Source organism: Solea senegalensis, linkage group LG20, assembly GCF_019176455.1.
Source record: "Solea senegalensis isolate Sse05_10M linkage group LG20, IFAPA_SoseM_1, whole genome shotgun sequence".
In the NCBI taxonomy this organism is placed as follows: Eukaryota; Metazoa; Chordata; class Actinopteri; order Pleuronectiformes; family Soleidae; genus Solea; species Solea senegalensis.
In genome coordinates, this window is record NC_058039.1 from 11,936,933 (window position 1) to 11,964,769 (window position 27,837).

At 43.5% G+C, this 27,837-nt stretch overlaps 1 protein-coding gene across 4 annotated transcripts in view; it reads left to right on the top strand.

Annotated features, from left to right (window-relative positions):
- Positions 1–1,836: 1,836 nt before the first annotated feature.
- Positions 1,837–27,837, top strand: part of kiaa1522 (KIAA1522 ortholog) — a 32,972-nt gene continuing 6,971 nt past the window's right edge. For 2 of the 4 annotated variants that reach the window (XM_044052609.1, XM_044052610.1), the window contains exons 1-5: positions 1,837–2,385; positions 2,940–3,350; positions 26,868–27,026; positions 27,223–27,266; positions 27,390–27,528. In XM_044052609.1, the coding sequence (XP_043908544.1) occupies positions 3,119–3,350; positions 26,868–27,026; positions 27,223–27,266; positions 27,390–27,528 (574 nt within the window). In that variant the 5' untranslated portion in view covers positions 1,837–2,385; positions 2,940–3,118. Of the gene's footprint in view, positions 2,386–2,939; positions 3,351–11,955; positions 12,412–24,448; positions 24,704–26,867; positions 27,027–27,222; positions 27,267–27,389; positions 27,529–27,837 lie in introns of those variants that run through there. The other 2 variants (XM_044052611.1, XM_044052612.1) reach the window with 2 other exon arrangements.

Below are 27,837 nucleotides of genomic sequence, written 5' to 3' on the forward strand. Positions count from 1 at the left end.
CACACACACACAAACAGACTCCGCAGCTCCCTCGCAGACCTACTGAGGGTGGCTGTTTTTTGCCGGATCGCCATGGAAACGCTTAAAACATTTCAATGTGTTCAGCATGAGTGAACTATGACTATGACTCATTTCAACCCCTCCCAGCACACCAGTGCATCCATACAGTATGGATTCCCCCGCCTCACACACACACACACACACACACACATACACCAAATGTCGTCCAAATGTTTTGATTCACTCTTGGCCACGAATGATCCTTATTATTCTCTATGATGTGCAAAAGAGCAAAAGACGATTGATGTGCACTGATTGCATGTGATGCATGATATGATGGAATTCCAGCAGGAGCTAAATGAGGAATACTGCACAGTTTAAGAGTTAAATAGTGTATCATATATATAAAATAGATATTATACACATAGTTTTACGACTAAAAATGACGTTATGGTCATCGAAAATAAGGCTCACACCCATTCCACTTAATCCTTAGTCGTTTGGCATGTTCACATGGAGGCATATACAGTAGGTGGTCCTGGGAAGTGTAGCGGATAATGAGCCCTTCAAATGGACATATTTCAGGGACACACTTCAAATGTAGGTTTATGAGCTTTTTTCCAGAGACTGTATATAAAATGGGCCACACAGTTGGCGCGGTGGTTAGCACGCTTGCCTTTGCGGCACGAACAAGGTTTTGTGACACAGAACAAGGGGCCTTTCTGCGTGGTTTGCATGTTCTCCCCGTATGTGCGAGGGTTTTCTCCGGTTTTATCTTATGTCAGCCTGGGATCGGCACCAGGACCCCCCCACCCCCCACCCCCACAACCCTTGTGTGGAGGATATATATAAAATTGGACATAAACTTGTGGTGGGGAACAGTCCATCCATGCATCCTCTACCACTTTATCCGCCAATCTCAGTTGACATAGGGCGATAGGCGGGGTTCTAGTAGCCTGGACAGGTTGCCAGTCCATTGCAACCATCCACACTCACACCTACGGTCAATTTAGAGTGTCCAATTTCCCCAAGTCTGCATGTTTTTGGACTGTGGGAGGAAACCAGAGAACCCGGAAAACACCAACACACACGGCGAGAACATGCAAACTCCATACAGATTCCGGTTTGGAGACTGGTCGTGAACCCAGGTCTTCTCGCTGCAAAGGCAAGAGTGTAAACCACTACACCGGGACCTGTCCACTGTCTACAAAAACAATTCCATTTGAACGGAAGTCTATGAAAAAATGACAACACTTTGATTACCATGTCCACATTTACTCCATCATTTGTCGACGGCACTGCAGGACGCTGTGTTTGGATATTGCAACCGTCGCAAAATACCGCGCTGCTTTACGGACACACGTTTAAAACATAACATCAGCTGGAAAGGAAAGGCTCTCATTGCTTATTGACAAATTATATGTGTGTCTCTGTCTTCTCCCTCAAGGCTCTAACTCCTCCACAGACTGTCTTCCTGCTTCATTCTCTTCCTGAGTGGATCCTCCTCCACATTCAAACCAGATAAGCTTGTCTTACGACATAGAAACACATTCAAACACAAACACACACACACACAGATCGAGAGGGACATATAGTGTTGTGCACTTGTTCTTTTTTTAATTTTCCTCCAGGGTTTCAGTGGCAGAGCTTCCGTGCTCCCATGGTGCAAACAGCTGGAAGGCAACTGGCCAATAGAGACTTGTCCAATCTGTCTGTCTAATTGTGCGTGTGTGACACTTCCAACAAGAGGTATCAAGTTTCCACCTGACCACATTGTGATGACACGAGCCCCTCCCTTTTATCTGCTGCAGAAGACAAACCTCTTCACCTTTACCAGATCATTTTCAAACACTCGGCGTTACAGTACTGTAGTTGATCAGGATTCTTGTTCATCACATTTCCTTATTTTTGTCTCATTAGTTTTCTATTATTTCTATTAAGAGACAATCAGCAGCTCCCTCTGCGACACCTCCAGGCTCCAAATATGGAAATACTGATCCAAGGTGAGTATTTTTCTCTCCTTGCTGCCGTGATGATTTGTGACCCAGGGGTTCCCTTCTTGAGGGAGACTGGGACGACTGCACCTGATCCCCGGAAAGGGGGTTAGGAGAAAATACAAAGAGGAAATACCAACTCCCAGCTGTTTGGAACGTAAGGACAAGGAGCCAACACAGGAATGGAGCACCGAACTCCAAACAGCACTGCGAGAGGTGGGCCGAGAGGCTGTCTCTCACACAGAGGGAGGAGGGACTGACTGTGCAGAGAGCATGGAGCTTCAGTCACTCTGCTACACACACATACACACACACACACACATGCTCTGCAAGGCAGCTCCCAGGCTGAGAGAAAAGAGGGGAGCAGAGGAGACAACAGCTCGTTCGCCAAGTAAGTTATATTCATGTCGTATCGTAAATGGTTTTGAAATGACTTCACTTTTTTTAAGACTTTGCACGTGTTCATCTTTGTTTTTTTTATGTGTTTGTCTGTGTAGTAATTAAAAATAAGACAATCACTGCTAGTTTTATTAAATCAAGCTTCTTTTTTCTTCTCGAAACTCATCCCTACACACTTTACTGTTGATGTGAACCACATGTCACACTGCAGTGATCCAGGTCTCCACCCTGGGGCTTCTCCTCTACAAGCACAAAAATTGGAGAATAGGGAGGCAAATAGGGAGCGGGAGAGTGGGGGCGGACAAGTGAAGAAAAACTTTAGGAAGACAATGTGGGACTGCTCCCAGTTTAGAAACATTGCTTGCACAATATTCACCATTTTGTTTTTGCCCTTCTTGTGTCGTAACAACTGGATAAATGTTTGTTTTATTTCCCTTAATCCGTCTCATTCTTATGTCACTCAGTCCTCCCTGTGGCTCTCATTTTCAGCCTTTTTTTCCATCTCATGCTGACTTTCTCATTCTGCTGATCTCATTGTTGTCCCAGGTGGTGACAGACAGGAAAAACAGAGGCACAGAGCGAGGCTACAGAGGGACAGAGGGGTCGATCAAACCCTTCCCCAAGTGAGAGGAGATTCCAGACCTTGTACACCGTTTACGGGAGGACACACATACACCGATTTAAGTGGCGCTACTGGGCCTTAGCTCCCCGGTCAAACCTCCAGGATGTCCCGCAGGAGGTCGACAGGTGACCTAGTGCCCAGGGACATCACTCAGATCTTAGCGAGGGAGGCGAGAGCTCAGCGAGGTAAAAGGAAGCCGGGGAGCTCCCTGGGACAGGCACTCAGCTGGTTAAAGGGGAGCAGGAAGAAGAAGAACATCAGCAACGGACTAAACCGAACTGGGACTGGCGTCACAGACGATAAGCCGGCGATTCAGAATCAAGAGCCGGCAAAAGGTGAGTGAATCATGGCATTACAGTACACAACACAACAGGGGAATCTGCCATATTCTCAGGTGTCGTCATTTCCCACTCTGAAGAGGCGTGACCGACGGAGATGAAAATGCCTCTGTATGCAACTGGACAGACCAACAACCCCAAAAAAAAACATACGTACAAATGTGCTAACAACTTTTTTGGGGGCGCCTCGCTTAAAATGGAAGCAACAGCCGCATCGAAAGACAGCTGCCGCCATGTCGGATGTGTACAAAAGATGCTCGATGTTGCTTCTCTGTAATCGGTGCATCAATCCCGCCAGTGGCTCGCCAGGGGTTTGTGAATGCTTCCCTTTATTTTTTTAGGAGATTCTGAAGTTGGACAATACAATACTCAACTCTATGGGGTGTGTTTTGCCATCTAGCCGTGGCTGTGTTGCCTTTATTGCACATAACCCCGTTGCACGAACGTAATCTTAAAGCAGGCAACAAACAGACAGTGTTAACAACCAGCTGGTGAACATAGCCAAGCATTTCGCAGGAAAAGAGCCAGTTGTTTCCCGCCTGTGATGGCGGAGACATAAACAACGCTAAAGATGGGCATTACCCCATGTCTGTGAATATGTAATTTGTTGGCATTTGTTCAAACATGGTGTGAAAGGAAAGGATAAGTTAAAAAAAATGTGCCTGATATCACTGCTAATGTCTGTTTCTGTTTGTAATAAGTGGGGCTTAAGAGTTCAAGTCAGGGTGGATATTACACGTCAAGATTCAGGTCGATTGAGGATCAGCCATGATTCGCTTGTTTCACAACTCTGCCGCGTAATGCTGTCTGGTTTTGTCTGTCTTAGAATCACAGACTGTGAAATCCGACCGTTGACTTTTGGATTAAGCTGAAAACTTGGGAGAGATTTCGTTATCACATCAGTCTGTACGTTTGTAACCGTGCACACAGCCACACGTCGCACGCGGCGAGACTGACACGGCGGTCTAATCCCTTTTTTCTGTTTACTGATGTGTTTGCTTGGTCGGCAGCACAGAGATTACCCACAGTCCCCATTTCCTGTTTTTGTTCCACCTCTTCAGCCATCCCTTTCTCCTCTGTCATTGTCTGTGTGTGTATGTGTGTGTGTGTGTGTGTGTTACTGTAGTAACTGCCCAACAACTCTTGGAAATCCAGAGTCACGCTCTATTCAGACTTTTTTTGGCTGGTCTCCTTCATGGTTTTTGTCCTTGTTCCACCAAAAGGGCACATCCATAATCCCTTATTATGCCTTGCATTGTGGTTTTGTAAAGTCTGTGGAGATCTGTGAAAACTAGATGGGGAAAGAAGAAACAGTGACTCCATTTGAAACCAAATATTAACTAGTAGCGGGTAATTCCCCTGCAAAAGATGTGATGGTGACGCTGACAATAAAAGACTGAAGAGGACCACAGAGAGATCCAGAGGTGCAGCTTGAAAAGTGACCTTGACGCAGAACAAAAGATAACTGTGTTTTGCTTCTATGCTGACACTGGCATACAATTACTTTTACAGAGATGTTTATTGTGCTACCGGCCTGACAAAACAAATAATTAGTGTGAGTACACAGACACACACTCCAGACACCTACTGTACATATACCATTAACCTACTCACACTTCCCCTTGTCTAAGTGCTCAGTCTTGTGCGTGGAGTTTGCATGTTGTGCCCGACGATGGATTTTAAAGGCAGATAGAATAAAGATAGTTTGAGGCATGAAAAAGCTGACAGCCGATTACTTCCTTACGTCCAAAGGAAAATAAAAATATTGCACATTTAATAAAACACCTAAGTAGAATTGTATCTATATGCAAGCAAGCATTTGTTTACTTCTGCATGTGTGTTTGCAGAAACTTCTGAGGGTCGTTGCATGCACCTTGTAGCCACTTGTTTACTTGATAATTGACTTTTTGAATTTGGTTTTTAACTATCAGGAGAAAAATCATGTTGTATACACACATTTTCAGGGAAGTAGATGTTATAGGAGCAAAGATAACCATTGTTTGTTTTTTTAATTTGTGCTAGGCTTGCAAACACAGCTGTGGAGCCTCCATGTAGTGCAGCCATCTGAGTCTCTGTGTGTGACACTTTTGGAGCAGCTTCCTGTTAAGGATGAGATGACACCACATTTTTCTGTCCGATACGATACCGATATCAACAAAATCTACGATATTGATCCAATACAGTCATTTTAGACCATTATGAAGCTGTTAACAACACATAGACATGGACAAAAAGTATGACTTGCTCAGGTCTGCACCTCTGTGATCGCTCTGATTCCTCCGCTATAAAAAAATAACACTGTTTGATGTGCTGAATTCCAGGGAGCTGCACATGTATAGAGCGAGTCGTATGAATGCGTGTGTGTGTGTGTGTCAAGGTCTGTTAGCGTGCACGGGTGGCAGCATGAATGCCAGATTGGGCCGAGAGTTATGCGATGAAGAGGAGAGATTACAAACGAATCACAAAGCCCCATTCAGCGTCGAGAGGACTCATAGAGAACATTCTCTCAATGGCTTTTTTAATTAGAGCAACTTCAGAGCACACACACACTTCTATCTCCATCTCAGGTTGTTGCAGTCCTTGCCTATCCCTTTCCACATATCACTGGTCTTGATTTGCTTCACAGATTGCTTAACATCTTCTATTTAGCCCCAGTGTGGGTGTGTTGGTCTTGTTTATAGTTGTGCATGGACATCTTCATTACTGTGTGCGAGGGTGTGTGACTAAGTGCTATCAGAGGGTTTCTCTGTTGGTGTGTGTCAACGTCATTATGCTGGGCTTAGGGTGGCGCCAACCCAACACCAGCACTCATTACATCACCATTTACACACACACACACACACAAAGGGGCATATAGAGCTCCTGCAACTACCTGCTTTGTCCAGCGCAGCCAGCACATCGGCTGGCTGCTGGAGCGGTGAGGTCACCAACACAATCCGCGGGATTTCATCCGTGTGTCCGTGTTTGTAGTCATTGTTTTCCACATGTGTGAAGCCAAGTGTGTGTGTTTGATGAGAATGCTTTTCACTGTGTGCCAGTCTTGGCTTAGTTGTCTCTATCTTCATGGGTGTGTGTGTGTGTGTGCTAAGTTGTGCCACATCACAAAAGGACAAGTCAGGATGCATGGATTCGCAAACTGTAATGCAGATTACAGAGCCAGCGGAGTAATTGAAGAGCAAACATCTCATTACACCGAGAACATTGTACACAGCCTCAGTTCTATTACAGGCCACATCTGAGAGCGACTGCACAACAGAGGGCGGCGAGCGGAGGGCAAAGGAAGCCATGTCACAGTGAGGGAGCAGTGTGAAAGTTTAATGTCCCCTCCGAACATCATTCAGCACACACACACACTCTTTGATGAGCAAGGTAATTTTACCTGTGTAAGCAGATACCTCAAAAACCCTCATCCATCACCACAGACCTAAAGCCATGCCGGTGAGGTAAACGTCTCCCAGGCAACGGCATTGTGAGGCGCATGTTGCTGTGGTAGCGGTACTGAGAGGCAACAAAAGTGTCCGACTGTGCTGTCAGAGGCAAAATATTAAATTCAGTAGAGAAGCATGCATTAGATGTGTGTCTAATTTAATGAGATCTATCTATTAAAGGTGATGACGTGTCGTCAAACACTTACAGAAACATGCTGGATTTAGATACTGGCTTCACTGATAACAATGATGCTGTACTGACTCAGCCAAAAGCACAACAAGACAGTAGGCAAGCTGCAGTTCAATCATTTAAACAGGGAAATAAATCCATGAGCCACAGGTGGGGATGATTGCAACGAGTCAGGGTCTGAAATGACAAGCTGAAAGGTGATATTACAAATTACTTGTAGACCTTGCAGCTGGTTTATTCACAGGATATATCTTTATTTGCAGGCCACAAACTGTGTTTTTGTGTTTGTGTTACCCATGACATAAGGTGCACGCACTGCCAACCACCCAATAATGCAGGTTGCAGCACTTTGATGCCCGTGTTGCCAGCAGATCACTAAGCAGAGCTGCAGCTATGCATCGAAAAACGCTGAACTGTACAAACCTAAAAAGCCCCACGACCCCTCTCTAAAGTGTCTGCAAAAAAACATAGATAGCCGAAATATAGTGAGGAAGTTTCGAGACTTGGATGTGGATAGTTTTGTGAACACAACAGGGTAACTAACTCTTTCCCTCTTCTCTTTTGCTCGTGGATATTTAACAGGTATACTGTTTTACGGTCCATCTTTGTTGTCTCCTCTCATCATGTGATGAATCTCTGCTTATAAGTTATAAGTGCAGTTCTGTGTTGAGGTACACTTCTGCATACTGTCCAGTGTTTTAAATTGGGATTGTAATAATCATTTAAAACACTAAAAGTCGCTGTTGTACATAAGAACTGAAGTCACAGTTATAATTCATAACATATCATTAGTTGTAATATAATTTGACTGCAGAATGTTATAGCCCCTTGCATGCATACATACATACACGCCGGGCAAGTCCATGCACGTTGCAAACATTATAGACTTAGAAAGGCGTTACTTCAATGTCTTGTGCTCAATATCCAAATTTTCCAAACGTCATGTTTATGGAATACGAGCTAATGGGTTGTTTTATAGGACATGGAGTTTGTTTGATGTGGAGAAGAAGCAGCTGGAAGACATCAGCGGGGGACTGAGGCAGTGGGAGTCTGTATACACAGGCATATATACAACTGATCAGCCCTCAGAAGTGCCCGTGTGTACGTCTCACGTTATGTAACGCGCTGTAATAGATACACCTGTTGAACACTGTTCTGCCCCCGATCCAGCTGTGTGTTCCCTGTTCCTGATTTTCTTTTCTTTTCCCCTCTCAGTGAAGAGAAGAATAGACTAGACGATTACAAAGTAACTCAGGAATTCAGTCTGTCTCGAGTTAAGTGACACTTAAGAGCCATATATGTTCTCAAAACCGGAGCTCAGTAAAACAACGTGGGACACTGACAAATGTCCCTCGATGTAATGTTTGTTTCAGCTTTTTAACACAGCACATCTTGACTGATTGTCTTTCACATTCTCTTACAGCGCTGGAATATTATTTATTTTCTTGTTGAAGATTAACTGTTAACAATTATTGTTAAAAAAATTACTTAAACTCAGTGAAGAGCAGCGTAGGGCTTTTATTTCCTTTAAAGGAAGTGACATTGAATAATCAATTTTATTTTATTTCTTTCAATCCCAGCTTCCTCTGTTGTTTTGGGAAGGAGACTTGTGTGTCTCAGAGTGGCCATTTGATGATCACATGACACATTTATCTCAGAAAATTAGTTTTTGGTGTTCCACACACCACTAACACTACTTATTCACCAACCACAGAAAAAGAAAAAAACAATTATTACATAAGTAAAACATGTGTAACAACAGACTATGAGCCTGCTGTTTCCTTTACCATGCAGCTCCAATTAAGTGTCCTGGGTGCGACGTGCCCATGAAACACCACATTAAAAACTTGAAATATAGAAGTTGGTCATTTGGTCGGGAAGATCAGATTCTGCTTACAAATCTGATTTGGGCTGCAGTCTAAACAAGGCCTAAGTCATAAAATGCAGGGTCATATAGAGACTGTTTTGGTAATTACTTTAACAGTCCACAGGGGGCGATTGAGGTTCCACACTGAAGCGTTGTAATTAACTTGTCTGACATTTACAATCATTTTTAATCCACGCTCATGTCCTTAGCACTGTCTCTGTCATACGATGTATTGTTCGGCAGCTGTTTGGCATTTTTTGTCCAAGGAAAAAAAAAATTCCCTGTGGAGACAATAAAATATATTAGATGTGATTTAATTTCTCTGGTACAATCAAAGAGGCCAAACCCAAATAAAGTCACTATAATTTATAGCCAGCAATATTCTCCACCAACTACAGGACGAGCATGGTGAATAAATAAGTTGTGTTTAGTTTCTTTGGCAGTGGCTGGTGCAGGCTAGACGACAATGAAACTGCAGCTTGTACGTGTCGGCAGCTCTGTCTGCACTGAGATGTCATTTACTGGTTATTGCTCTGTGTGTGTGTGTGTGTGTGTGTCTCTGAGATTGTTTTTCATTGTGATAGCAGAGTCATGCCACAAGATGGAGTTGCTTGTGAATGTGAGCTGTAAAGACAAGGCAAACAGATGTTCAAGGTCATACAGGTAAATCTATGATAATAATAATTATTATATAGTTACTATTTTGTATTTAGTTTTGCATCTTTTTCAACCAGATGTCGTAATAAATAGTAGTAATTTCATTCCACTTCTCTGATGTATGCACCCCTAAGTACATTTGTCAGTAAAAAATAAAAAAACCCAACATTGACTACATCATTATGCCATCACAATACAAAACAACACATATTTAAGGACAAACGAAAACAGATGAGTCAATGAATATTCTGCAAGCACTGGCAATTGCAATTAAAAGCAACACTTATTTAATATTCAATGTAATATGTCCAATAATGAAATAAACATATAAAGCCAAAGGCATTTTATTCTGAAATGTTTTTTTGTTTTGTTTTTCTGTGTATGGCAGTTGGTAACAATCATATCACTATCATAGGTTACATGGTGCAGCTTTGCTTTGAGTGTGATCTGTGTTCTGAGTGCTGTGGGATGTAGAGTCACGGTGGATTTGCATTTTGATGCACTGTAATGTATGATCTCTCTCCCCCTCACACACACACACACATGCTTTTAGGACACCTTAGGAGACCTTATGCATTCCTTAGCGCCTTACCCTAACCTTAACCATCACAACTAAATGCCTAACCCAAACCCTAGCCCTAACCTGAACCGAATTCTAACCCTAAAACCAGGTCTTAATCCCCAAAAAGCCCTTTTTGTGGATCACAATGTATGGTTTATACCATGCTTGGTCCTCACAAAGCCACAAATACAAGAACACACACACACTGACTGACTCTCTCTGTTCTCCCGTGAGTTGCCTTCAGCTCTGAAATGTGTCTCGACAATGACACAGACTTTGATCACACTCATCTGGGTCATGTTTGGCACTGCAGCTCGCAGGTGGGCACACAGCAGTCGACGCACGCACAATCACGCACACACACAGACCCGCACACTAAGTGCTCTCTCACAGCTCTGTATGACAGATGAGACGAGATGGTGAGCTCCAAGTGCTCTTGTGCTGGGTGTGGCTCTGCATAAGAAGGCAACATCTCTGTGAGCGTTTTTATTGCACTGTATTACTGTATCTCTCACACAGAGATGCCTCCGTGCACATGCTGTAAACATTCATTGTGGAAACTCACAGTAACTTCTACTGCTCTCCAGAAACCACATCTATTCCTCTTGCAGACTAAAAAAAAAAATACAAGGGATTATAAATTCTTTAGCAGGCATCCTAGCAGCTCCCCCCTCCCTCACTCCCCACCCCTTCAGTCCGTAAATCTGATTTTTATTGGAGGCTTTTTATCTTCCAGCAGCTTTCTACACATCAGAACAGTACAAGGAATGAGGGGATGGAAGAGGAGGAGGAGGTGGGGGAAACGTGATCAGGGTGACCATGAAGAGGAGAGTGTAGTTTCAGTTTCATGCTCTTCATCACCGCTCTTCCTTCCTTTTCCCCGTTTTGCGGCAATATGGTGTCTCGGCTTCACGTGGTACGTGCAGCAGACACCATTCTGATGGTGGTCATATCGTTCCTCTTCTCTGACCTCCTTCTGGGTGACTGCTATTGATCCACATGATGCTCTGGGAGTGATGTCACAGACACTGAGTGATGGCGAACCCTGTGAAGTCGCCGTGATACTAAGGGAGTGTTCAACACTGTTGTTTTTTTTTTCATGTCCGGGGGACACGAGGGAGATGTTCGCTGCTTCGTGTTTGCGAAACAGCGTCTGACATTGCTGTTATGACTCAGTGTATCAAATGTGATGTTGCCTCTCTGGAATCCAAGCAGGCACCTCTGTTTCTGTAACTCCACCATCTGGCTCAGCATCTGTATTTCCATTAAGCATATCTGGAACACTCTCTTCTCGGAACAAGCTTTGATGTGTCTGTGTTTGACTGCTCTCCTGGCACATATCCTGTTCTTTCTAGTGTTTTTTTTCCTTTTTCTTTTCTTTCTTCCTCAACGTGTGAGAAGTTTCATGTAAAGTACCAGAGCGCAGAGTTGCACCTGTGAAGATCGGCTGAATTATTGAGTATTCCCTGAATGCTCTTAGTTTCCACTATTGCCTGTATGCCAGTGTTTATTCCTGCACCTAAACACCTATGATTATACTCCTCTCTTCCCGTCAGCAGCTCTGTGTGTGTGTGTGTGTGTGTGTGGGTCATAGAGGAATCTGTGTTTTCTCCATCTCCACACTGTGTTGACAGGATCTGTCAGCTGCGCCTATAATGCTTTTTTTCTATAAGGACAACGTCAGCTCACTAAAAGAGGAAATTAGGGGAGGTGCACAGCTGAAGTGAGGCATTATTCCCTAAGAAAGCACTGTGTAAATCATTTGCTGAAACAGGGATCTGTGTTTTTTTTTCTAACCCTCTTACTGAAAATGCTCAGAGCACAGAGGAAGACAGTGGGAGGGGCACTTACACACACACACACACACACGCATGCATCCACTTGGTCGTGAGCTTGTCAGTGCTGTTGCTTTGGCAGCTGGATGTACATGGTTAGAAGAAGTGAGTGTGTATTTTTTTTTTTTTGCCTAGAAAGAATGGTGTCAGCGGTCCTGCACCTACATGGGTGTGTTTGTGTGCCAGCGCGACTGAGTGTGCAAGAATGATTTGACCACAGGGATTCAGGAGTCTCAAACACTGACATCTGCTCGGGGTGTGTGTGAATGCTGGACGGCAGAGGACTGTGGGGAGGTCTTCACAGAGACGGAATCTAGCCGCGATGGTACAGGGGGACAGCATGACAGAGCCCCTTTGAGGGGCTGCAGGACTGCCCCAGAATGGGCAACAGCATCCAGAAGAGGAGGAAGAAGAAGGAAGAGACGGGGGGAAGCTTCTCTGCACCCACGTCCCCGAACCATGTCAGAGAAAAACCAAAAAGCTTCTGGCTGTTTGGACGTCCAGACAAACTGAGAGCAGGTGAGAGGAGCGGAGGGTGTGCAGAGGGAGTGTGACAGCGATATTCTTTTGGAGTCTTGTGTTTGAAAGAGCTCGTTCACAGTGGGGATGACTTTGCATCCGTGCACGTGAGTGTGTTAGGTCATGTAAGAGTGACAATATTCCCATGCTGACTTCACCTGAGTCAGCTTCAAGGTTTCCTGCTTCTTGCACAACTACGCAGAAGTGGTGAGAGTGCGAGTCTTGTTTTCCTTCCAATGCAAGTTGGAGACAGTGATTCTCTGGCCAGTGGAGTATATTATTTAATCTTTTCTTTATGAGTTTGTTAATGTCGGAGCTTTGTACCTGCAGGGGAAAAACTGAGCTCAGCGTCTCCCACACTGATAAGTGTCTCTGAAGCACCTGAAGAACAGGTTTTTAAACAGAAGCTCACACTGATCTGTCAGATAACGCCGTTATTGAGATTACTGCCGTGGATATTTCACCTTTTTATCCTTTTCCCTTTTGTCGTTATCTATCGTTGACTTGAAAAGAGTATGAGCTGGTGCATTAGAATATCACCGATGGTATTTATCAGCTCAGCAATAAAATATGGCCGACATGAGTCAGAGCCACACAGCAATAGCAAATCAGGCCACGATTAATCAAATCAAAGACTTCCCATTCGGCCGAAATCGAGTCCCTGATGCTGCTGGTTTCCACGGAAACAGATGACCCTAACAAACCCAGAAGCCTGCAAGATAACTGTGTGGTGTTAAGGTTTATCTGGAGTCAGGGTAAAAAGACTGGGTGGTTAAATGACCTCTGTCATCACAACATCAGGAGGGCATTTGTGTGTGTGTGTGTGTGTGTGTGTGTTTGTTTATAGACAAAAAGACTAGAAAAGTACAGTCTTTAGCAAACAAACACATCTTGACTTGATTTTCTCTCCTGGTGGTCAACGTCTGTGTATGTGATCACTGCCCTCTGTTCTCCTGGATTCACCGTCTCATTCATGAGGAGTTTATTCAGAAACCTGGGGTGTGAATGCATTCCTGCATTCCAGCGTATTCCTTCACGCATGGCCACACAAACACCCGACTTCTCAGACCATGCGCGCTAAAGTGAGGCTCCACCCCTTCTTTAAAAAACACGATTCTTGCTGTTCGTTTCATGCTTCGGGCCACAGCTAATGATAACGCTTCTGATTATTTTAATTTTTTTACTTCTCCGGGGGATGACTGCACTCCAAAGACACAATCATGCCGTGTTGAAGAAGCTGCCAGCTGAGCATGATAGTCACAAAGACGCCCATTCATCTGGTGGTGTGAGAAAGGAGCGTCCACACTGCACCAGATTAGGTCACTGTGCACTCACTTTGCTGCGTCCACAGGTGGTTAGTGACGCAGAGGGAGCCAGATGTACACACACACACACACACACACACAGACTCATCCCACGCTGACTTCCTTTCATGCCTGGGCGCTTTTGAAGTTTTATAAAATCATGTGATGCAGCTCATGGGCCTTCAGCTGTTTCATATTCTTATAACTGTCCACTGCGGGAGAGTCTGGTCTGGCCTGATGTGTCTCCGGGTTAAGATAAGGCATCAGGATGATCCAACTATTAACCCTTTATTTGCTACAAATATTATAGCCCATGTAATGTTATGAAATCAATTTGTTTTTCCCCCTACACCTGAGCCCTGCGCTCCACTCTGATTCCTCACCGTTATCACCGGGTTATTTATCGCCCAGCGTTCCAAAGGTGAGACGTTTGCATTTTGGACATTTGTGACATTAACGCATTCACTGTAATAAGAATTGGAAGAAAAATGCAGCTTTAAGGGCCAAAAACGATTGACAGTTGAAGAAAAATGAGAAAAACCTCAGTTGAGAGAATATAATGGAAAGAGAAAGAAGAACAAGCACACAATGTGCAGGGTGTGATATTCTATATTCTGTTATACTGCTGCCAGCAACCGTTTGCCAAAGCCTCATAATTTCTGTAAGCGGGGCTAAGACGCGCTCGTCTTGCTCCTCCTTTGAAGATTAATTTATTAGCGAGCTGCCATCAAAGTCATGGACTTCCTACAGCGAGCCGAGGCAACACACAGCTGGATAAAAGGAGGAGGATTTTTTTTTTGTTTTCTAGCTCTATTTCTGTTTCTTTCTGTATAAGCTCAGTGTTTTCCTTTGCTTTTCATGTATAGGTACAATACATAACTTCTATTTTCCCTTGTCCTCATTTTCTCTTCCTAGCACTAGCCACATAACAGACGAATGAGGGAATGTGTTTTTTCTGCATCTGCACACCAGCGTTTCCCTTTCTGTTCCACAACTTTCTAATGTCTGCTTTTGTCTGTGCTGGAGGCTAAGTGCTGTTAAAAGCCACTGAAAAGCCCTGTCATTCATCACGTCTGTCCTCCTTCCTGTGACATCAGGATTTTCTCAGGACCTCAAGGGCAGCTGCCCTCTGCCTGCTTTAATTGTCGTCGTCAATTCTTCACCTGTAACATCATGTTCTGGCCCGATGCGGCCAAACTGTTGCCAGTGTTCTCTGGAGGTGAAGTGAAATCATTACTTGCCTCCTTCTCTGTCCTCTCCTTCTCATGCCCTTCAGCAGCAGGAACTTTTGTTTTCTTCCTTTTTTCAAAGAAAGGACTTCTTTTTTTTTGGGCAGCGTGCAATTGTGGTTGGTCTCCATATTCTCGTACTCTAAATGTAGCGTGGGGAATTTCTCAGTCATTGGACGGCACCTCAGAAGCACTTTCAAGTTATAATCATTCCCTCTAAATGAGCCACAGGCTGTAAGCGACGCTCATGAATGCACAGCCAAAGTGTTCTGTTTGTAAGTTTCGAATTTAATGACCTGACCCAAATTCACCTTCGGTTTTGTTTAGTCTGTGGTTTGGCACAGGGAATAATTAAAGCTGCATCAACAATTTCATATAAACAGTGGATCAAATGACTGCCGTTCTCATCAACTCTCCACTCTTTCGCCATCAAACTTTCAGTGTTTCAGATCATTGCATTGTTGTTACATCCAAATACACGTACAAGTTTCAAGCAGCAGCAGCAGATAAAGCCAGTATACATTAGCACATGACATACAGTTATAGTATGTAACTGCATACAGGGGTGACTTTTATGTCATGATTGACAGAGGGACGTAAAGCGAGACAGCTCGCTGAAACACAAGCAATCTCACCGGTGCTAGCAGTGATTTATGCCGTGTTTCCACCCAGTGGAACAGTCGATACGTGTATTTTCTTTGCGTTTCCTTTAGGAATAGCACCAAAATAACCAGCCCCAACCTTTCCATTTTTCAGTACCCTTCCCTTGGTGTACAAGAGTAACGGTACAGTACTGTACGAGTGGCGCTAGCCCCACGACAGTCAGCCGACTGGGGCGACAGAAAAGCGTCACTCCCTTGCGACCGGTGTTTATTCAACGCCTTGTTTAGTCTTGTTTAGACAAACAGACACAAACCGAGCATTCTGTTACGACCGCTTCGCCGGTACAACGTCACGCTACGTATACTGTTCTCAGTCGAAACACAACCGTTTACCGTTCCAAATTGTACTTTACTGTACTAAACCAAACCGGACTATGATGGAAACACGGCTTTAGCGACAGATGTTACAAACTGGAGCTATAACAGTCAAATCCAGATGTTTCTAAAAGAGGTTGGTGGAGACCAAAAAGGACAGAAAAGGAGACAGAATTTTGAACTTGCATTGATGTGGTGGCTGGAAAATCACTCAAACTCAACTATATAAAAAGCTACTGCCACATTATGAGGTGATAAAATTACAATGTGCCGTTTGTGCAGCGTGTTACTCTGCACCCAAGTGGTCAAACATACAAATTATTGCAGGTTTAAGCTGTGAAATGCTTTTAGGTGAAGCTACAGAAAAAGTAAAGACAATTGTTTTGTTCAAGTTTCATCAGTGGACGACCACACATCGTTGGATTTTTGTTTTTTCCTGAGTTTTCTGTAGCGGAGTGGTTCCACTGTCACTGCTATAAAAGACCTCCAGTGTTTAGATTGTGTAATGGAGTGGAGTCCAGTGGCTTCCTGCATCAGCAATGAAATTGAATTAAAGCATTACTTCATACTATTAAACAGCACATACAGAGAGAGACCTGTATGTGACCTTGCTATACAAAGGCACTTATTATTATTATTATTACTATTATTATTATAGATGGTTATATTTCAAGAGAAAAACACAACTTTTCTGCTCATTTTGGGCTTAGTTTGGCAAAGTCTCCGTGTCCACAGATGGACAAGAAACGCTGTGAACCCAAAACTAAACTTCACATAAATGAGTCCATCTGGCAAGAATAAATCTAGTTTGATGAAATACTATAATCAAGTTCTGATCTCTCTCTCTCTCTCTGTCAAGACTGAAAACAACATTTTTATCAATAAATCTGACATTTTATCAGCACCACAACACAACTTGAATAATAGATTCAACACTATAGGTCTTGTTCTGCTTTTGCCAAAGACATTGTGCTGCTACTGCTACTTCAGTCAGAGAGAAATCGTAACTACCCTGCACCTTTAACACGTTTCCTTCCTCCAGCACACCTGGTTCAAATGAACAGGCTTGTGCAGAGGTTAGCTAATGAGCTGACCATTGGAATCAGGTGCGTTGGAGCAGTGGATCTCCAGGACCAGGATTGAGAAACCCTGGTCTAAAGGCCTGTACTGTACACACTCCTCAAGAAGAGAGAAATGACAATGACGTCATTGTTTTCTCGCTGCTTGTTCTTGACACATCATCTGGCCAGAACTTTTTTCCTTGTGCGGTGCCCAACAACTTTTGTGTGATTGGCCAGAACATGGTAGTGGGCGTGGTTAATGCGGAAATGTTGTCATTCCCTTTCCTGGCCAGAACTAACTTTGTTCTTGAGAAAAATAACACACTTCCCTGCTCTTGTATGTTCAGGCCTTAATACTTGTTTGTCTCACAGAGTGTGTGGAGCCACGCGAAAGAAGACTTTCTGTTGTGACAGACAATTAAGTTTTCTGATTCATGAAGATTAGTAGAAAAAGAAAACCTCCATCACTCTTTCTAAATGCGCACGAAACAAATGAAGCTACTATATGAACTTGTACAGGTTCACAAATCTAATGATATATCAAGTATGACATACAAAGTCAGTTTAAGTATGTATAATGCCGCATCTGCTTTCTCTTTACAAAACAGTTGATCGTGGCTAAATCTGCATCTCAAATAAATACCATAATGAACACAGAAGGTTTTTTTTTTTTTTTTGCCGCAGCTAACCTTAAGAACTTGACAGCGGTGTCAGGACTCGTGCCGGCAACGAGGTTAAGCTGGGGGAGCTGTGTGTCTGTGCCAAGCAGATGGTGTCAAGGCGGTGCCAAACACGGTCTCTCTTTCTCCATCAACATTTTGGCAGCGAGTCCACGCGAACATGCTGTCGCCTTTTCATGCCCATTTACAAGTGTTTCCAAAGCGATTCAGAGGAAATGGTATTGACTCGTTTTTGGTACAGGCGAAAGGGGGCGGCTCAGTTCATTTGCCGTGCACAATGGGATTCCGCTGAGGGAGAGGAAGAGTGTGTCTCTGCGACAGTCATGAAGGCCGGACAAACACGCAAACAGAACTCCCTCACTTTAGCACCCTAAACCACAGAGTGTGGCGCTTGCACTGCCCCAGCGTTCATGTGCGTGAACAGACTTCATCTGTTCATGCCTAATGTGTCTGGTGTGATTTGGATGACACACAAATGAACTTAGAGCCATCACTCTCACGATGTCAGCAGATTTTTTCCCCATCTGAACTCTACTCCTCCTCATTCAATAATGATAACGCTGAAATGTTCCCATCCATATTTCCGTGGCGAACGAGCAAGTACCTTTCTATTTTCCGTCGTTCAACAGACGCCCCGTCCATTCTCCTGTGTCGCAGCACAAGTGGCCGAATCACATGCGATTAATCACATTATAGAGGCGACCGAGTCCATGAACAGAAAAGAACAAGGGATTATTGTCTCACAGAAGGAAAGACCGCGTGTGGAAATCTTTAACTTTTGGGTGCCCAAAAAATGAGGTGCATGACATTTCGCTTACAGAGGAAGTGGAATACATACACTGTGGTTCACAAATGAGGCTGCGCCGGGATTGATTTGGATTCTGTATTATTATCAATTAAGAAAAAGTCAAGAAAGTTGGGAGCTTTTTACAACAGCTACAACATATCTGACTGTGGAGAGATAGAATATTATCTTGTGCCGCTGCACAACAAAACATATATACAGTAGGAAATCTGTGGAACAAGCATGGAATAGTAAATTCAGGATATACAGCTTTGAAATGTGTTGTAGTTGCCTCCCCTTATCCTAATTATCAAGTAAGCTGTCTGCTAAATTGGCTGCTTCTTCTCATCAACACTTATTTATAAGGATGCATGATAATTTGACTTTTTGCCAATATCCAATATGCCAAAAACCTGGCCCAATAACTGATACCGATATATACTGTATATATATATATATATATATATATATATATATATATATATATATGTATATATATATATACATATATGCATCATCCTATTTTTCCTACTCATGTGGCAGCAGATACATAGACGTTTTCCTTCACTGATTAAAATAAATAAACATAGTTATAGAGGGCGCCAGCAAAGAGGTCAAGGAGGTAGCGGCTGATGTTAGCCTGATGTTGTTGTCATTAGTCATATCAGCAGATCCTGGTGTGTTTGTACCAATATCCAATAATACATTTTTATGCCATATTTCATTGCCAGCGTCATGCCGATAACATCATGCTTATCATACTTGTTACTGAAGTGAGGAGAAACTTTGCCAAAAGTTTATTATTTTCTTTTAAATCAGAAGCGTATGGCTCGTCAAATCACATTAGAAAGTTGTTATAACCAGTGGATCTGATACTTATTGGGTTGTCTTGGGCTTGAGAAAGAAAAAAAAAACACAACTTTGGTCTCAATCCCTTGGCCTAGTATAAGATGTCAGTGTCACCTTGTGTGCCTTTTGTTTTGTGGCTTCTTCACTCGTTTCCCCACAGCTTAAAAACACCATATATACACTATATGGACATGACTTTTGTAAATTTCATTTAGTTTAGTTTGTTCCTGTGAGTGCTTCACATTTGACAGAAAAAAGGATGAGACTTGAGGGCGAGTGGGCCTGTCCTGTCCTGTCCTGCTCAGAGATGACACTGCAGGTCTCTCATTAACTCGTCAATCATTCTAAATGAGGCTGCTCACCATTAGGGAGACGGGGCTTCATATAACTTAAAGCACCTGTGGGCTGTTTTTTCCTCTCTTCCCAGCTGTTGTCTGTTTATATTGACTACATACAGATTTGAGCATTACGTTTGACTTGCAGAGGACATGTGACTCTGTGTTTAAAACACATGCTAAGTAGGTTTTTTCTTCCTCAGTATACGTTACACCGTCTGCTCTCTGGGTGGTTTTGTCTGGAGGCCTGCGTTTCTCTGTAATTTTCCAGGGTCACACAGGGGACTCAAGGGCTCACTCCAGCTGGCGAGCAATAATCTTATTATCTTGTTTTCAGAAGTGCTTATGAATGTGCTGGGACAGTGGGTCAACTGTGTCTCCGCTGTGAGGCTTCCCCTATCTGTGTGTTTACAGAGTCTTCACTTTGGCGCTCATAAAGCTTTTAATTATGAAATGACAAACGTGAAAAATACCTCATCCTTCTTCAGGGAAAAAAAACACACCCACAATCCTCTCATCAGGTTGAGCGAGAGAACGAGAGAGGAATAAAACTCCAGCAAATACTGTTGTCGTGTCTGCTTATGTGACGACACCAAGATGACATCGCGTTCTTTTAGGGGAATTAGATTTTAACCACTACACCTTGTAAGGGGCAAGTGATAGAACTGTGAAATGGGATTGGGCCTTTGTGTGACATTGTGGAGGGTGCTGATGTGCAGTCAGAAGTTGTGTTTCCATTACCCTTGGGAGTCACGTCAGATAAGGTGGTGCGGGATAGAGTTCGCGCACTGCCTTTGTCAACAACAACAATTATAGCAACAGCAGTAGCAATAATCGAGATCACTGATCTTCCTCATGCACTTCTTCACCTTCCTTTAGTCACTTTCTACACCTCTCTCTTTGTCTCTATGTCCACCATCTCCACCATCCCCTTGCATACATACATACATGCATGCATGAACCTCTGGATGTTCTCTTTCTCTCTCTTTTGCTCTCCCCGCACAGTCGTTAGCTCTCATCAGATAAAAGCAGTGAGTAATGATGCAGAGTCACCTGACCAGACGTGAGCTGTGATCCTAAATAGATGGAAAATACATGAGCTATATCCCATTAGATGTATTGTATATAGAGGGCGGCGTTTAGCACGCTTGCCTCTCCCTCGCTGGTTAATAAGACATCACCCCGGGCGGGGGAAGCTCATAACTCAAGTCCATCACGGCGGCCATAGAATACAAATCAGGGTAGTGGCGAGTTAGCGCTGAGTAATGACACCTGTGTGTGTTCTGGTGATTGGAGGTTTATTGCTGGTCACATTTTAACCCTCTCTTCCTGTACTGTGGCAGCTTCATTAGCTTTCTCTATATTGATGGAAAGAGCACCTGCAGGAGAAAGATGCCTTCATCCATCCTTACTAATACGTATAAGATATTTCTATTTGTTTTATCTAAGGAAATTGAAACACATCCCACTTTCTCGTCAATGAATAAACATGTAATCACTAAAATACAAGCAGGGGTCATTTTCAAGTTCAGCCAGGCGTGAGGTGGAAACCCTGTAGCTTGTCATGCTCCAGTGGCCTCGGCGCTGTTACGACAAAAGGCAGAAGAAGAAGAAGAACTACTGTATCACTCTCTTTCTGTTTACCTCCGCCCTCTTTAGTGCAGTGAGAGAAAGAGCAAGAGAGTAAACTGAGGACGTGAGATGAGCTAATGCTCGCCATGTGGTCACAGTATTGCGTTTTCCACTAAGTGCGTGTGCGTGCGTCAGGGTTTGGGGCTTGGTCAGTCCACTGGGAGTCATATATTTACATTTAGCTCTGACTGTGAGCTGGGCCTGCGCATGTTACGGTTTCATCCTGCTGTCTTTGCAGAGTCATACTCAGTGTAGTGTAGACGGAGTCGGAGCAGATGCTGGAGAAGGACAGATAATAGAAGAAGAAAGCAGTGGCGAAAGCATTTAAATTCAGGTTGTTTATGGTTTTTGGAGTGAAGGCGAGACCGATTTTACTCTCTGTCATTTGACAGAATTTGGCACTGGCAATGCAAACATTTAAAATAAATTGTTGATGAACAAACCTGGTGTTACAGCATATGTTTACTATGCTTATGTAAAAGCATCAGTGTTTGTTTGTCTTTACATGTTTTTTTTTTATTGTTAGAACTGTTTACCCCACTGTTGCCTCACACACTCACACCATATTCCATCTGACGAGAGAAAACGTTTAATTATGTGTCATGAAAACAACCGTACACAGAGACTAAGTGTTGCCTCTATAACACTGTACCACATACAGTTTAATTTTAGCTACACAACACATTTTGGCAACATGTAGTGTAGATGTAAATCAAGTCATTACTGTTATTTAGAACGTGGCTGCGACTAATGAGCCGTTGTTCAACAGGCTGTTTGACCTGCTAACAAGGCCTGTCGTCTGCCATAGGTCATTTATGATCATATCTTTAAAATTGTGCAGAAAAAGGTGGGATTAGTCCCTAAAATGTCACACTGTTTGATTTCAAGAAGCATTTTCGGTTGAGTTATCGTTGTACCAACTTTCTCTGGTCAAAAATGAGTCTGGGGTGTTTTCTTGAGCATAAAGTGAGCATGTGTTTCTTTCTTCCATTGTCATGCACTGTTATTTTGCTTATGTGGTGGAATTGTGTGTTGTGTACACTCAATTAAAGGCATTTGAAGCCCCCCCTCTCTCTCTGCCCTCTCCCCCAAGACCAGATGGTGTCTCTGAAGACCATCTAATGAATATTGATATGAGGGGTCTTGGTTAACAACAGGGGGGTACACATGCCGGGCCACAGACTCCCAAAATTGGCACTGAGCAAAGGTCTTCTTTGAGGCGACTAAGCGTGGAGAGATTTTGTTTTGAAGAAAGGAACTTAAAGAGCCACGTCACCACACAACAAAGTGGTTTTCTCATGCATACAAGATCCCATATGTTCCATATTGGCCCACTGTCTTTCAAAAAATGAATATGGATGGAGGAGATCATGAGCATGAGATAGTCATCCATCCAGATACTTGTTAGAATAAAAGAGTGATAGCGGGAGATGGAGTGTGCTACGAGAGGCAAAATAAATGTCAGGAGCAAAGGGAGCGTAAGGTGAGGAGATGGACAGGTTAAGCTACTAGCAGCATTAATCCTCCTCTGATGTCTAAAGCCCCTTTTCCACCTATGCTCCCAGCTCGCCTCGCCTCGCCTCCTGAATCATTAGAATCAGTTAATTAAAACTATTTGTTCAGTACTTCCTCCATGACCGGAGCACAGACTCCGTCTCACACTGGACTGAAATACAGCGGCAGGGTTAGTGATGGTGCTAAATACACCAGACTCCTCCCAACCCATGGATTTTTTGGATTGTTAAGTCTTTTTTAACTGATCTACAGTTTGGCATCGTTTGGTTTGATTCTCGTGTCGGACATCTCTTCCTGTGACGTAGTAGTACCTGATACCAGGTGCAACTTAACCACGCCCCATTAAAACCACCACCAGTACTCCGAGCTGCTCAGTCTGACCTCTGGATGTGGTGGTGTTGGAGATTTCTTCACTGAAGATATTTCCTATGCTCACTTCTGTTTTCAAGTGCCAAGAGTTCTGTGTTGGTGCAGTGTGACTAATTGTGTCCCTCGCCTCCAGCTGGTCCGGGTCTATGGGCCAGCTGTTGCCCCTCCTGCCGTCCCACTTTATTGGGAATAAACATCCATTCAGTAGATCAAAGTGCTGATGCGGCTGCACCGGGGAAATAATGCTGGAACTCAGCATCAATTGCATGTTTTTTTCTTTTCTCTTATTTTGTATCCCTTCATATCCGTGTTGTATTTCAGTTTGTCAGGAAACATTAGTAGGCACACTGAAACTCATCCACACACAGCACCATTGGAGATGATGAACTGAGGCTATGACAGCTATTTATAACTCATGCTAGACCTCTGTGTGACTGTAGGTCTAAGGAGGAGACAGGAAGAGGAAGAGAACGCTGCGAAGGAGGGGGCACTGACTGAGGAGAGAGTAAGATGCACGGTACATTTAAACATAGTTGCCGTGAGGACACAACCTCTGCTGTCAAACATAGTCCCTGTAGCAGCTGAATAAAGAGACAGAGCGTCAGACAGATAGATGCGTGATGCTGAAGGCTTTCATTAAGGAACAGACAATGTCAAATTATCCCCAAATACATCCGTGATTATGGTGCACATGACGCGTTTATTGTTGCCAAAGTTGGAAGTGATGACAGTGAACACAAATAAGAACTAGAATTTGAGATTTATTTTTTACCATTTTTAAATTAAATACATAATAAGAAAATGTATTTTTATTAATGATCTTTTCATTTGAAATAAAAATATGAATCCACAAAGTATCAAGGTATTTTACGTTACAACATAGTGAGAAAAGTCACATTGAAAGATAAATTAAAAGTGAAGCATGCTGCAAATGATTTGTTTCCCCCCCAGCTGATATTTTATGGGTATAATATGAATTTGTGGTTGAACATGGGCGGTGTTTTTGTCTGTCCACTCACACGTGTTGGTCTATATTGAGCGATGTGGGGGTGGAGGGCTCCTGAAAGCCAAACTTTGACAGCCGTTTTGCTGGTGGGGGTTTGTTCCCTTTGACAATGGAGAGGGATTCGCGAAGCAGACAGCCAGCAAGAGCGACAGAGCAAAATAGAGAGAGAGGCAGGGAGAGCAGAGGGGGGAGGGAGGGAAGAGGGTATCAGACTCAGGGATAAGGCAGCTGGGACAGGCTGCTTTGGCTGGTACAAGATCTTTTTGTGCACTTGTCCTTCCCAAGTCACGAAGACCTGCAGGAGGAGAGAGAGCTTCTCATTCCTCGTCACCTGTTGTCAAGCTTTTCATCATTTTTATGTCCTTGCTAAGTCAGAGCATCAGGATCTTCTCTTTCACATTCATTTTTTCTCACCAGTGACAGAAATAGGACTTGTTTTATTCTGTCTTGCACAATATTCGGATTTTCTACCTGCTATGGCACTAGTGTAGTTATGGTGATCTACTTGAGGAAGAGCATCCGTTCTCTGCTGACTGTCTTCAAGAAGAAGGGTGAGTGCCGACTCACTTTATTCAGACAGAGATGAGGGCGTTTTATAATTTACATGACATTAATACTAACTTTTTTTGGTCAAGGTTAATGGATTTTGTGGACTTCTAGAAACCTTGCTTGCTCCGTTGAGGCGACAAGGTGATGGATTGCCTATTTCCTTTTGCTTTAATAAGACTGTGTGCAATCTGCACGGGCAAGGAAGAATTAGTGTTAAATGCAATTTGGAGGTCCTCTCTAACGAGATAAAGGGCTTAAATGATCTTTTGGCGATCGTCTTAATCAACCAAAAGCCCTAAACCTTCAGCAGAGGTCTGGCACAATCTGAGTGAGGGCCACTTCCCCCAAACTGTGGTTTAAACACCAGCTACACTCCTGTAAAGTCCTTAAGATTCCCCTCTGTTCATCCACACAGTCCCAGGTTCCTGGTATTTCCCACAGTCACTGACAGGGGAGGGCATTGTGTCTGTGCTGCTTCACCTGTGAAGAGGAGAAGGGTGGGAGTGTCTGATACCTTGAACATGCACACACACACACACACACACACAAACACACAGAGACACCTGTACAGTTTGTACATCCACATTCACATAGTATTACCTAACCAGGTGAGACTGAGAGCCACAGTATTGAAAGTGACAAAGGAGGGAAAGAGGTCACCTCACATTGGACCGATTAGCTTAAGGAGCAGCCACTTAACACAAGTGCCATGCGCTGCACGTTGAGACCCAACAGTTTATGTTCTATGCGGAGATGGCCTCCAAGCTGACAAATAATTCCATGAAAGTACACGGACATATTTAAGACAGAATAGAAAAAAAAATTGGATGAGAGATGGTGGCGGCAGCCCATAACCAAGCAGAAACAGAACTGGCCTTGTGACTCATTCGAGTCCCCGTCAGGTCAAGGGCTGGGGCAAGGTATCCAATCCCCACACTAGATGTGGGGCACTTCTAGTGTGTCTTCCCAAGCCCAGACAAATTTGAAGGTTGCATCAAGAAAGAGAAAAGAACCTAAGATGGTAGGGATTCAACACAAGTTAGCACCGCAAGCTTTGACTCTACAGAGACATCTGCCCAAATGGAACAAATAGTTAAATATGTAGCTGCAGTCTAATGTCCAGATTTTTAGTTGCACTTTACATTGAATAAAGACAGCATATAGGGAGCACCAACTGCAGTTCCCACACAGGGGGTATGGCAGCAGGGGTCCAGTAGTATCTTTACATGGAGGCAATCCAGAATATCTAATCTACCAAGGACTAGCAAAGAGGAGAGATACTCCAGGAGATTAGCTTGGCAGTACTTCACTGTTGAGGGCCAGGCTTGGACATCTGGCCACCAAATTGCACGGCTGAGGAGATTTTAAGGGTTTTTTCTCATATGGTAATCTTTAAGTGGACCAAGCTCAGTCCTCATAAAATAGACCAAAGTTAAAGGCAGTTCTTTTTTCTTTTGCATTGTCCATTCATTCACTCAGTTTTCTTTCTGTTGCACGTCAGCGCTGAAGCGGTCACTGTACTCTGCTTTGGTTTCCATTGAAAGAGTGAGTGGGGAAAAGAGAAAGAGGAGGTGCTGTAGTGTAATCGTGATGTTTCTGTCCTCTGTAGACAATTATTTGATGTGGACCTTATTTATCTGAAGAAGCCAATAGTTTTTTTTCCTTGAACACACTCCTCCATTAGCTACAGCTGTCGCTCTGTCTGCTGTCGGGATCTGTCTACTGCAGAATACAGTAGTTAAGGACGAAGTGAACCTTGAGTCCTTTGTGTTTGTGATGCATAGATTTAAAGAAACCACAACACTGCCTCAAAGCGAACTGAACTCAGAAGTCCTGAGTTCTTTTGAAGTGTTCCCATAATGTGCAATAATTGTTGAGTCGCTTGGAGGGCTAAAAAAAAGCGTGATAACACCTTAAGAGTGTTTTTGCGTCAGAGGTGCAGCAATGAATGGACTTACACTTGCACCAGGGCACATTGCAAAGCTGCTAAAAGTGCTGAGACATGGACACATGTGGATGCCAGACTGCATTACTGCATTTGTGTTGGTGCAAGAGAGCAAAGAATTGGATGTTCAAAGACTCAAATGTGGTCCAAAAACCAAAATGATAGAAAAGGGGCGTAGGAGTATGAATAAAAACCCATCAAACACCTTCTCTCTTTCACAGCTGGCCCGAAGGGTAATGAAGACCATAAGAGGTTGGCGGTCCACTACACAACGTCACAGCACCACCAGGAGAATGTATTCATTGAGGGCAGCAGGCCACAGTACCTGGAGGACCTGCACACTGAGGCTCTGGAGGGACTGAAGATACTGCAGCAGGAAGGTCAGTCATATTTAGAGGGTTGTCATTCAAACACACCAGAACAGGCTGTTTGCATGTGCAGACATCATACTCTGTATTATCAAAATGATTAACATCCGTCAATGTCTGTATTTTCTATGAAGGTCACTATGATTACAGCACTGGTTGGTGTGTGTTTTTAGACTGTGTATTAACTCGGTCATTTGGGTATTTACAGAACACAAAAATGGAGAGAATTTTGCTGACGATGAAAGCATCTCTGTAAGTGCACCAAAACCTCTGAGGATCATGTTCTCTGCACTTTTTCCCACAGCAAGAATGTCACCTGACTTAATGCTGCTGTGTGTGCATGTACTATATGTGTGTTTGTGTGTATCCCTACAGTCCTCAGACACCCTGCGTCCAGAACAGGATATCAGCTTCAAGGACGGAGGTGAATGTCTGGATTTGGAAGTCACTACGGGGAATAGTGATACCACAGTAGCTACTTCTGTGTCCACAAGACCATTGCTCACTCCACAAGGTATATAGTAGCTCTGTGTGTAGAGAGAAAATGCCTTTATATTGTTTATCGGCAGTAGCGGACCGTGGGGTTTCAGTCAGGGCCTTAAGTAAAAAAAAAACAAAAAAACACGCACAACACTACACATCTATAGGCTACTGCATCATCACTACCACATCTTCCGTTAAGTCACTCAGCAAACGCAATTTCACAAACCACTATATGACACAAAAAAAAGCTTCCACAGCTACACAGTGGAACACGTGCCCGGCACTATTTTTGATCAACAGTTTTGTCCTCACCACAAATGTTATACATTTATCATTAACA